General features: G+C 49.9%; 1 protein-coding gene across 1 annotated transcript in view; it reads right to left on the reverse strand.

Annotated features, from left to right (window-relative positions):
• EDAR (ectodysplasin A receptor) overlaps nt 1-12,117 on the reverse strand; it is a 75,468-nt gene that overhangs the window by 15,577 nt on the left and 47,774 nt on the right. Inside the window, exon 5 of the mRNA XM_084753599.1 lies at nt 4,644-4,729. Within this exon, the coding sequence (XP_084609725.1) occupies nt 4,644-4,729 (86 nt within the window). The remainder of the gene's footprint in view (nt 1-4,643; nt 4,730-12,117) is intronic.

A 12,117-nucleotide genomic window follows, 5' to 3' on the forward strand; every position in this document is an offset into this window, starting at 1 on the left:
ATGAATAGTGACACATAGCATGTCCATGTTCTGGTGTGAATAAGTGCTATGTGGCATGTTCTGGTATGAATAGTGACACATGCATGTTCATGTTCTGGTGTGAATAGTGCTATGTGGCCAGTTCTGGTCTGAATAGTTCCTTACAGAAACAACGGAGTCCATGCTCTTGGAGGCCAGGATTTTCTGTTTAAGTTCTAAAGCTCATGTGAAGGAGTCATGTGTGCCAAACAGAAACCACTACAGTGCTGTAAGCCACAGTTCAGTCTTTTTACTGGGTGTCCCTCCCTAGGACACTACTCTATCCTTGATTAAACTCATGGGTCTTAGCCACTAACAAGTCACCAGAGAGAGAGAGAGAGAGACAGACAGACAGACAGAGACAGAAACACAGAGACAGAGACAGAGAGAGACAGAGACAGAGAGAGAGAGAGAGAGAGAAAGAGAGAGGGAGGGGAGAGACGACAGAGGGCCAGTGTCGGGGCTGGCACTGTCACAACACAGTACCTCTATTGCATTATGTCCTGTCCCCTCTAACCACTCTGTCCCAGATGAGCTGCTGGAAGTGCAGGGCTGCTGCCATGTGGCTGAGCCTGCTGCCCATTGCACTGGGATATGTCCCCAGCACTGAACTGACATGGACATTTCCCACACATGGCCCATACAGTCCCCTTTGTCCTCACAGAGATCTTGTATCACAAGATCTCAGAGGAGACGGAGGTACAGAGAGTGAGATGTCTTTCTCAGGGTTGGAAACTCACAATGGCAGCCAAGTAGGAGGCACGCCTTTCTCCACTCCTGAGGTCCTGCCTCCCTCTAGACAGAGCTCTCACTGGCTGTCATTACAGAGCAGGCCCTGTCTACTTAGCTGCCCAGGCACCTGTGCTCTCAGGACAACATGGGGAAAAAGGAAAGTATAGACAGAACTTCTTGCCCAAGTGCACTGTGCTCTTTGGTTCACTGAAAAAAACCAACCAACCAACAGCTTTTCATGTCCCTTCCGTCTAGCATGGATTCACCGGTGCACTGCAACAGCAGCTAGTAAAGGACAGTGAGGCCTGAAGCTCTCCCTGTGGGCTGTGACTGGCAGGAGGGGAGGGGCTTTGCTTCTGTACATTGCTCAGCTGCTGGCCTGTGTACGTGCTGGTTTAGGGACTGGCAGTTGTAGCTGCTCTGTGTTTTCAGTTTCCATGTACACATACCGCCAAGCCCAGGATGTGCAGCTATGGTCTCAGTTACACGGCAAAGAAAGCAGAAACCCAAGTGGCCCCAAGCATCACACTGCATCCATGCTTCAATGGAGACGATGACCAGCCTGGAGGCCAGGCTGACCTGGAACTCAGCACCTTAGCCATCCAGGGACAGGGACATTTTATTCTACTTCGTGAGTAAATGCATGCCACTTTCTCGTTCCTCCTGAGGGTCCCTTGATGGTCCGTGTCACAGCAACACGGTAGCACTCTTATGACTTGTGTATGGGAGGGCTTGGTGAGCATTAACTCACCTTGGTGTGCAAAACTCTGTGGTGAACACCGCGTGGTACAGCGCCATGGCAGGAATGGAACCAGAGCTCCACGAGGTCCATAAATACTCTAACAAAGGCAGAGAGGTTCTAGAGCTCAGGCCTTTAACCTCCACCCAAATGTCAGACTTAGTAAAAATGTATTTGGGGGCCACCCAGGCCTACTAAACCAGAGGCAGGCCCAGAGAGCATTTCATGGGAGGACGATAAGAATCGTCTTCCTCTGCCATGCTCAGAGAAGCAGCCAATTCTCTGAAAATGCCAATGCAGGCTCGGTCTCACGGGGTGAGGAGAGTGGTGGGCACCCTGACCCCTGTCCTTCCTGCCGAGGACATCATGCTGACTCGGGCATGTAGCTGGATTGGCTGTCCTGCACCTGGCCAGCTGCCTGCCCCAGCTCTACCGGGCATGTGGCTGCATCACATGTGCCCCAGGGTCCTTGACTCACAGTACCAAGAATGACAACTTGGTTCAGCACAGCCCAGGAAATCCACCCTTCAGGAAGAGGTGCAGCCTAGGCCACCAGCCAGGGATTTCAGATCCTGACAAAGATGAGGTTTGGCCCAGTCCCTGGCTTTCCTGGGGTGGGGCTGTGGACAGCAATACTGAGCATATGGGTCTCCTAATTTCACAGGGCTATAGTTTTGGGTAGTCTTTCCAGTCAAAATGCGCAACTGAGTAACAGAGAAGGGTGGAGTGGAACTGTTTTATGTTCTGAGGGAGGCTCTGATCAGTCAGTGCTCTACCCACCACACCTGTCACAGACAGGCATCCAGGCAGGGCAAACAGACTCCTGCAGACTTGCTTGAGAGGAGTCCAGGGGGAGCTGACTGGCCTCAGAGCCAAGACGGCAAGTTGTCTTGCTGGATTATAACAAACCCACAATGAAGCCTTCCTGGGATCTAGCTGTCAGTTAAGCACTTAAAGGAAGGGATGCATTGATTGTTTTAGATCTCTAGGACCCAGGGACTTTGCTGGCTTCCCCGAGGTAGGATGCTGATGGGTAGCACTTCTGACCGGCCAGGCAATTAAGGAAGGGCATGCATCTGTGTGAGGGCCCCTGAAGAGAGCTGTTTCGCCCCCAGATTCCATAGGCAAAGAACCTTTTCTGCTGGATGGGGTGGTCCTGAGACTTTCCACTAAAGTGAGAACCTCATCCCAGAATTATCAGGCATTTCATTCACATAGATCCCCCTGACAGAAGACACATTAGCAATGGCAGCTGACTTTACCACAGGTCAGGCTGGCAGCCAGGAGCCCCAGGGCCTCCCTCAATTTGTAAATTAATTAGCATATGACAGGTATGCAAGTTCAATTTTAAACACATGCAAATCTATTCCAATTGCCAAACCATTTGGAATGCAGAGAACCTTCTGGCTCTCCCAGCATCCCTGCCTCCAGGCATCCTGCCCAGTGGTTTAATCACCTTTCCCATACCCCCTGGAGAGATGATGAGGCTAGCCTCCTTTCAGCCTTCCTTCATCCCACCTCCATCCAGAGTGTCAGTTTCAGTTAAGTTTGACATTTGGATGTAGGTTAAGGGCCCTGGCTACAGAACATCACTATCTTTTATTAGACCATGTCATAAAGTCCAAACCAAACCAAAATAAAACAAAACAAACAAACAAACAAAACCCCATACATTAGGGTCCTCTGAAACAGAGGGAGGATCCTTCTCCACAGATGAAAGATCATAAGACCAGAAAAGAAGCAGCCATGGATGGCTATAAACTGATGAGGGTGAAAGCATACAGTTGGTTTTTGGAAACCAATTCATTTCTTGATAACGTGTGAATATTTCTACCTGTCTCATGGCCTCATGTGATTCTATGTACACATGAGAACTTCTTTATAGTACTTTCAAAGTAACTTTGTATCTGCAGTCCCCTCAACTTTTCCAACGGTCACATAAGATGAGTAGGTCCAGTCTTGGGAGGTCTCTGTACATGACAGATGGTACAGTCAAGCTGCTTGTTCGAGGCACTGCTAGCTGACCTGCATGACAGCCTTAACATCTGACTCAAAAAAAAAAAATGCACTTGCAGCAAAGCCCTGTTTATACCTTTGTTGTGTTGGTCGTTAAAAACGTTTTTTAAAAAATGTGTGTGTGTGTGTGTGTGTGTGTGTGTGTGTGTGTGTGTGTGTGTATGTTAGGTGACCATAAAGGCCAGAAAAGGGCATCAGACCCTCTGAGCTGGATGGTTATTAGCCTCCTGAGGTGGGTGCTGGCCACTGAATTGCAGTCCTCTGCAAGAGAAACACACGCTGTTGATAGCTGAGCTGCTCCATCTCCAGCCCCCTACTGTGCTGATCTTATCTAGGCATTGGACCTGGCTTCATTCTGCACCAGCAGTGAATGGCACCAGTGCTGGAGAGATGGGGTCCTGTGGTGATGCAACATCACAATTATTTTGAACATTCTAAGAGACTGGACCTTGTAGCCAGTGTTTAACCTGCTTTTGAGAGAACAATGTAACAATCAACTGTACTATGTCTTGGGTTTCCTATGCAATCAACATTCACAACCTAAGACAATATGTAGCTTTAATCTCAGTAATGCACTCTTCCATGTCCCTGACATAAGAGTAGTGCACCTGTGGCATTTATGTATGTTATAGTAACAAATGCTGAACACAGCAAATACAAGGAAGCAACCTTGTAAACCATGTCCACCATAAATGTTGGCTACAACACAGATACAGTTACGTTGTCTGCAACAGTGTTTGTGATGTGGGGCAGTTGGAGACAGTGACTTAATCCCTTGTAAAACTCTGTCAAAGATGTCTGCAGTTTCCCTTATTCTTTCCCCATGGGATACTTTCTGTGTTGTTCAATACAAGAGAGAGCGAAGCCCTTTGTTAGGGACACACACAGTCACCCACACAGGCACAGAGATAGATTCACAAGACAGCCTTCCTCCAGACAGGCATAGATTCAGACTCATACCACAGGACAGACGAGAAAATTCCCATCTGGGCTTGCTCTCCCTAAGGGTACTCCAAGGGGGAAGTGCTTGGACTTTTTTTCCCTCTTGATGCAACACTGCACACATTTTGGGCACTGAGCTGTCCTTACTAACACATTGAAATGAGACAGTGGTTGTGCTGAAGGGCACAGCACTCACATTCCTTGGTGTTGGGAGGTGCCAAGAGGCAGGAGTAGCAGACCATGCCGTAGATGTTCCTCGGTCTGTTTTCCAGCATGTAGTAGCTACAGGAGGCAAGAGGAGACAGAGTAAAGGCAGATGAGTGAGAGATACCACACAGGTACAACCCGATGTCACTAGGCCACAGCTGAAGGCAGGCATGAGATAGCTTGCTGGTTATTGAGGACCTGAGAGGCCTTAGGGCTCCCTCAGTTCCTTGGGGCGGGGGTGGTGTTTAGTGTCCTGCAGTGGAACATTCTTTTTCTGGTACTGGGATGATTTGGGGCCTGACTTCCTTCCTGAAGAGGCGTGTGTGTGTGTGTGTGTGTGTGTGTGTTTGTGTGTGTGTGTGTGTGTGTTCACTACCTTCATGAAGGCTTTCAGCAGAAGTACCTATGTGTCACCATATGTGGACACTGATGTCTCTCTCTCTTCACTGTCACCCTTCTCAGAGCCCATAGGTTAGTGGTTTGCTTACAAAATAGCCTATTCACCTTGGGGCCATTGGGACCCCTCAACTTCCTGAGAGGGCAGCAGTGCCAGAGACAGAAAACAACAACTCCGTGCTGACAGGTCACTGCAGGTAGCCTTGAAGATGACCCAGAGTGAAACCAGGTACTGATACACCTGATTGCCCCGGCGCTAAAGGCATCTGTGTAACTACTGAGTTCATCCACTGTTGCACTTAGAATGACATCGCTTCAAGTCCTTCACACCCAAACAATGTTCCTGCTACACCCCCATCCAGCACCCCTTAAAGGTTCCAGCCCTCAGCAGTGGCCACACCCCTACCCAAGCAACGCTCCTGCTACACTTCCCCGCTTCCTTCCCCATCCCTTAAAGGATCCAGCCCTCAGCAGTGGCAGCTCCCTTCTGATAGTGTCATGCTTTAACATTTTGGCTCACATCTTCGTGTAGGAGCCATTTCCCACAAACAAACATGGCGTGGTGATCATGAAGCCATTTATCACACACACTGTGAGCAGCAGCTTAGTCAAATAAAGTAAGTTGCCGTCAGCTATTAAAGCTCAAGAGATGAAAAACCCTCTCTGCTGGTGGATCCACCTGTGACTGTTTCCTAACCTCTTCCTTATTAGCTGTTTACCATGAGAGCCCTCCTGATGCCTGTGGGTGGTAAGATGTGGCCCTCATCGCAGGAGGGTGGGCTGGGGCACCCTGGACCCCAGCCTGCCTGAGCTTGGACCATTACCAGTAACATCAGGGTTGTAATTGCTTGCCCTTCCTTCAAAGCCTTTCATCCTTGGATGCCTGAGTATCTTGTAAACATTAATTAACCAATCTCAAAAACACCCCTTGGAGAAGCCACAGCAGTTTAACTGGTAAGCCTTCTGCAAAAAGCTCCCCAGCACACCCTCTGGTCCCCTATGAAGCCATTTTGTCAGCGAAGCAAGGAGCTACAGACGACCAATGATGGGTCCACCCACGGGGGAGGTGGTCTCAAGTTGCTCCATCTGCTCTGCTTGCAGCTTTCTACCTGCTCACTTCCAAGTCCTGCACCATTGTGTTTTTTCTCCCATCTCATTAAGACCAGGTGCTGGCAGCCAATGAGGACAAACCTCACTCTTGCCGGGTACTATGGAAGGATGATTGCTGGTAAATATTGGTTGGACAAGTTAATGAATGGCACAGCATTCTGCACAGCTGGAGTGCCCAGCTGGAGAAAAGCTCCAATGGTACACCACCCAGCGGAGCCACACAGACTTGTCTGTCCCTGTTATATCCTGGATGCTGAGCTCTGTCCCAGGTAAGGCTCCAGAGCCACACACATGAAAGAAGTGTAGATCACCTGGGCTTGAGGACATGCTCCACCACACTGCAGACATGGGTATTTAGCACCTAGGCGGGGACTGCTAACTGCTCAGTCCAGGGGCGCCATCTCTAGTGGTTGGCAGGCAGGCACTTCCTGTGGTAGGGCTGACCTCTCCCATCCGGGGGTCTCTTTCTGATTCCCACAGGGGCTATGAATGTTTACCTCTCCATGCTCCTGCCGGGGCCCTGGCTACACTTGACCAAGCGGTACAGAGTTACTTAATGAGGAGCACTCCTGAAAGGTGTAAACATATTTTTATCGTTTGCTTTTATCTCATGTACATGGGTTTGCATGCTTTGGTTGTGTACTACATGCATGCCTGGTGCCACTGGAGGTTAGAAGAGAATGTCACATCCCCTAAGACTGAAGTTTACAGACAGTTTGCCATGTAGATGCTGGAGTCAAACCCAGCTTGTTTGGAAGGGCAGCCAGTGCTGTTAGCTACGGAGCCATCTCTCCAGCTCTGCTATAGCAATTTTAAAGATGGGTTGGCTTTAGGAAACTGTTTAGAAGTTGCACGCCCTACCTGGCACAAGTGTCAAATGCCTCCAAATAAGAAGCAACCTTGTTCTAGTGTGTATTGCTGCAAGAATTTATGCATGTGTTTTGTTGTGTATGTGTTCCTGTATGTGTGTGTGTGTGTACATGTTTTGCATGCATGCAGTGCACATGCTTTTGTGTGTGCAAATGTATGGAGACCAGAGGTCAATGTCTGGTAACCTTAGTTGATTTGCTCTCTGCCTTATTGTTAAAGACGGGGTCTGTCACTGAGCCTAGAGCTAGTTGGTTCAACCAGGCTGATTGGCTACTGAGTCTTGAGGATCCTGTGTCTCTGGGATGTTTGGTGCCACTTCTGGCTTTTGTGTGGATTTTGGGGATGGGAATCCAGATCTTCATGTTTGCATGGCAGGCATCGGCTGGGCCATCTCTCCAGCCCAGAGAACATTTTTAAGTGTTAGGTTTTTTTTCTTTCAGCATGAACCTAAACTAACCTAAATATTTTACACTTGTGGTTCTACTCAGGTAGACAAGAGTGGAGAACACTGGCCTGTCTTCTGCCATCGACAGCTTCTTCAGTCAGAAGTCAAGTGTTTCTTTGGGCACCTGTGGCCCAGCTAGTGTCAGGACTGTATATCTTCCTGGAAAGATGCGATCCCTTGCTCTTTGGTCCATATTTTGATTTGCTCTACAGATGCTTCTGGACTTACCACGAGGTTGTATTCTAATAAGATCGTTGTGAGTTAAACAAATTGTTAAATGGAAAGTGCATTCGGTACACCCTGCCCTGTTCTAGCTGCTGGAGCTGCTGGCAGCATGCTCAGAACATGCACATTTTTGGCCTACTATTGGGGAGCACCATCTAGTACAAAAGCCTACTTTATAATAAAGTTTGTCTCACATACTTCTGCCCTGGGAGCGAAAGAGTGCAGTTGCATGGAGGACTCACCATTAACTTCTGTTAACCCAGGCTGACGTGATGCTTCTCTTTAATGTGTAGAAGCATTATAATGTTGGCGGGGGTGGGGGGGGTGGGGGGGGGAGCTAAGCTAAGCCACTGTCACCTGGGCACTACCTGAAGCATTTTCTTTCCTTTTTTTCCCCCCCCTGTTCTTCCTGGCCCAAATTGTCTAGCTTCAGGCAAAATTCAGTTTAAACAAGGATTAAAGAGTCTTTTATTCAGACTGACTTCCTCTAAGATGGGAGAAATTGATTCTCCCTTCAGATTTTCATTTCCTGGGACCTAAGCTTTCAGTGGATGCTCTGGGTCCTGAGCCAATCACTCCCTTCAACCTGTGAGCTGAAGATTCCTTTCCTCAGCCTAGCCAGCCCCAATGGGCAGTGCTAAGCCTCCTGTGTAAAAAGCAGTGGCTGTGGTAGAACTGGCTGCAGGAGCTACCCAAGGGCAGGGGTTGCCAAAAGGGGGAGGTTATGAAATCTAACCCCTTCCCTCATGCCTGGTCCCTGCCTCCTGTTGTCTTTCTCCCACACAGACCTTTCCCAACAGGAAAGCCCCATGTGCTGCTGCTATTGTTTAGTGGCTGTCTGGGCCACACGTGGGTACAGAACTGAGAATGGGAGCCAGCACCTGCCAAACCACAGAGAGGGCCAGCCCGCAGCAGCCTTAAAAAGACAGACACCAGGTAAATCTACATCCTGGCTCGTAACCACGGCGGTTTATGGCGCTAATCTGTCCAGCCTGCCAAAATGCCCCATAGTCCTCTGTGAGTTTAGGGCATGCAACAGGAAGAGTGGGTCCTGCCCCTGTGCAGCTGGAGACCCCGAGAGAAGGGGTAATATTTCCAAGAGGGCCTTGGGGTCTAGGGAAGTGGGGCTTTTCTGTCTAGTGGCTTCAGGGTCAGAGATGGATGATTTAGCAGATATATCTCACTGCAAGTTAGTAGGGATCTGACTATATAGTTTCCATGTCCATGGGATGATGTACAGCACACTGAGATGGGCGTGGGCCTGTGCCCCTCCCTTGCTTAGCCGGTGCTCAAGCCTTGATCTGTCCCAGATACTGAAGACAAAGATACTGTTCCACGGAACAGAAAGAAGTGCTCAAGACTTGAGAGCCGGAAACATGCTTTTGGAAGCCAGGCGTCTCTGACACTGACTCTACAAATGACATCTGCTTGAAGCCTTCCAGAAGAAGGGGGCCAGCTACTGTTATCAAGGTCTTTGGGGGCTGGATGCTTTCTGGTAAATATTGGGACCACGCAAAGTGTCTCCATGGTTCTGGAGTCAGCTCTCAAGTGCTGGCTGGCATCTGCCTCCGAGCATTGCTGTCACTGCATGGTCCTAGACTTGTCTGTTTTAGCTAGAGTCTCTGTGGCTCCAATGGGTGTGGAACTGGCTGCACATAATCACTGCCCCTTTAAGACGATCTAGATCAGAAAGAAGGACAACTGCTTCATGGGGGCACCATCACAGGGCTCACCTACAACCACTCAAGAGCTACATGTGGGGTTGGGGAGCTTACCACGGGCTGGCCCATACACCTTATACTCCCTGCACTCCACAGATCCCATCTGGACGAATGGCTCTAGTACAACTAATGTCTAACACTCACCTTGAGTGTTACACCGCTCCATCCACCCATGTCACTGGATCCTACACATGTGGCCTCTACCTATCTCCACGGCCCCACTGAAATGTCTTCCTCCTGTAGTCTACATTTGTACATGTGTCCCACTGTCCACACTGGCACAGGCAGGACAGACACCAGTGAGTCTTCTCCACTTTGTACCTCCATCTAGCTTCCTGGAAGCGCTTAGTCTCTTGCCCCTGCCACCCCGCACCCTCACCCCACACCCTGCCCCTGTCACAGTTACCCCTGATGTCCATATTGTCCTTGCTCCCTAGCTTCCAGGCTCCTCACTCCTCAGCTGTCGAAAGCATCCTGCTGACACTGGGCCCTGTTGCATCCTTTCCCTGACTTGGCATTCTGAGTGGGGGACCTGTATCACTTACAAGCTGAAGGCCCAGGTCTTCAGTGCTGCTTGCTAAAATACTTCCATCTGGCTCCACCTGCCTCTAACATCTCCACATCTGGCATGAAGTCCTCACTGTGGCCATGGGAACCAGAGGACCAGGCCCTGAAGATACTTGCTGCTTTCAGGGGAAATAGATCATGCAGCTGTCACATGGCTCATAAATGAGGTTTACACCGAGAGTTCTTTCCCTCAAAGGGAGCACGCTGGGATGGGTGTCCCTTACACAGATGAGCCCAGGTGCTCTGCATTTATGCATCATACTTTTAAACCAAGGGGAAAAAAAACCAATCTGAAGCCAGTGAATAAATGAATCAATCCAAATCAAGTTCTAGGAATGGAACAAGTTATCAGATCCCACTGAGGTTCCTTCCCTCAGAGGCAATCCCAGGGTCTACACCAGCCTGTCCCTTCAATGGTGCTCATACAGGTATGTGAGGATGCACCCATTCTGGTGCTGCTATTCCTTTTTGGGGAGTCCTACAACACAGTAACTGCAACAACTATGTGGGTACAAAATGGATATTTTTCTCTCATCTTTTCAAAGGGAATAGTTCAGCCTTCTCCCCACTCACAGCTCTTTTGCATATTGAAGGATAAGGTTACATGACAAGGCTGTACTATTTCCCAGATTCATCAGACAGGTACATTTGTGTCAGGGACCTGAACATGGGATTGCCTGGCAAATACTTGGATACCTGAGTCTGTGGCTCAGGAGGAGGCCTGAGCGGAAGGCAGAACTCACGGAAATTGAGGTGGGAGTCAGTCACGAGTAGGGAGTAGGGTGGTGACAGAAGTTGTGAAACAAAATACTTCTTTATAATAAAACAGATCCTCTCTCTGTGCATGTGTGCACGTGCATGTGATGAAGAGTGAATTCACAGCTCAGTGTTTGTGTTGGGAGGGGGGTTCTGACTTTTTTGTAGTTCCTTCTCATAAGGTAATGTTCATCTCTGCTATTACCTCCCCTCCCTGTCTCCCCAGGCATACCACATTATGGCCATCAGCACCATCCTGCCCACCACCACCACCACCATCATCTCTGCCGCCTCCTCCATCCACACCTGCATTACCACCACCACCACCATCATCTCTGCCGCCTCCTCCATCCACACCTGCATTACCACCATCACCACCATCATCTCTGCCGCCTCCTCCACCACACCTGCATTACCACCACCATCACCACCATCATCTCTGCCGCCTCCTCCATCCACACCTGCATTACCACCACCACCACCACCATCATCTCTGCCGCCTCCTCCACCCACACCTGCATTACCACCACCACCACCATCATCTCTGCCGCCTCCTCCACCACACCTGCATTACCACCACCACCACCATCATCTCTGCCGCCTCCTCCACCCACACCTGCATTACCACCACCACCACCATCATCTCTGCCGCCTCCTCCACCCACACCTGCATTACCACCACCACCACCATCATCTCTGCCACCTCCTCCATCCACACCTGCATTACCACCACCACCACCATCATCTCTGCCGCCTCCTCCACCACACCTGCATTACCACCACCACCACCATCATCTCTGCCGCCTCCTCCACCACACCTGCATTACCACCATCACCACCATCATCTCTGCCGCCTCCTCCACCACACCTGCATTACCACCACCACCACCATCATCTCTGCCACCTCCTCCACTACACCTGCATTACCACCACCACCACCATCATCTCTGCCGCCTCCTCCACCACACCTGCATTACCACCACCACCACCATCATCTCTGCCACCTCCTCCACCCACACCTGCATTACCACCACCACCACCATCATCTCTGCCGCCTCCTCCACCACACCTGCATTACCACCACCACCACCATCATCTCTGCCGTCTCCTCCACCACACCTGCATTACCACCACCACCATCACCACCACCACCACACCTCACTTCTGCCCCTCCCCACCTCGCACCATGCTTCCCCTCTCCATCTGCAGTCTTGCCAAACATGATGTTTTGTGGCTACTAGAGGGAAGCAGGAGCAACAGCTGTGGCTTAGTATTGATTGGGTGACCAGACAGGAATTTTCTAGTTTCAGGTAGAATTTGCTAATGCACTCTATCAGGAAAACAGAAAGAAATTTATGTATTCTCAATTTGCT

The sequence above is a fragment of the Acomys minous genome (assembly GCF_964271855.1).
Source record: "Acomys minous genome assembly, chromosome: 13".
Classification (NCBI taxonomy): Eukaryota; Metazoa; Chordata; class Mammalia; order Rodentia; family Muridae; genus Acomys; species Acomys minous.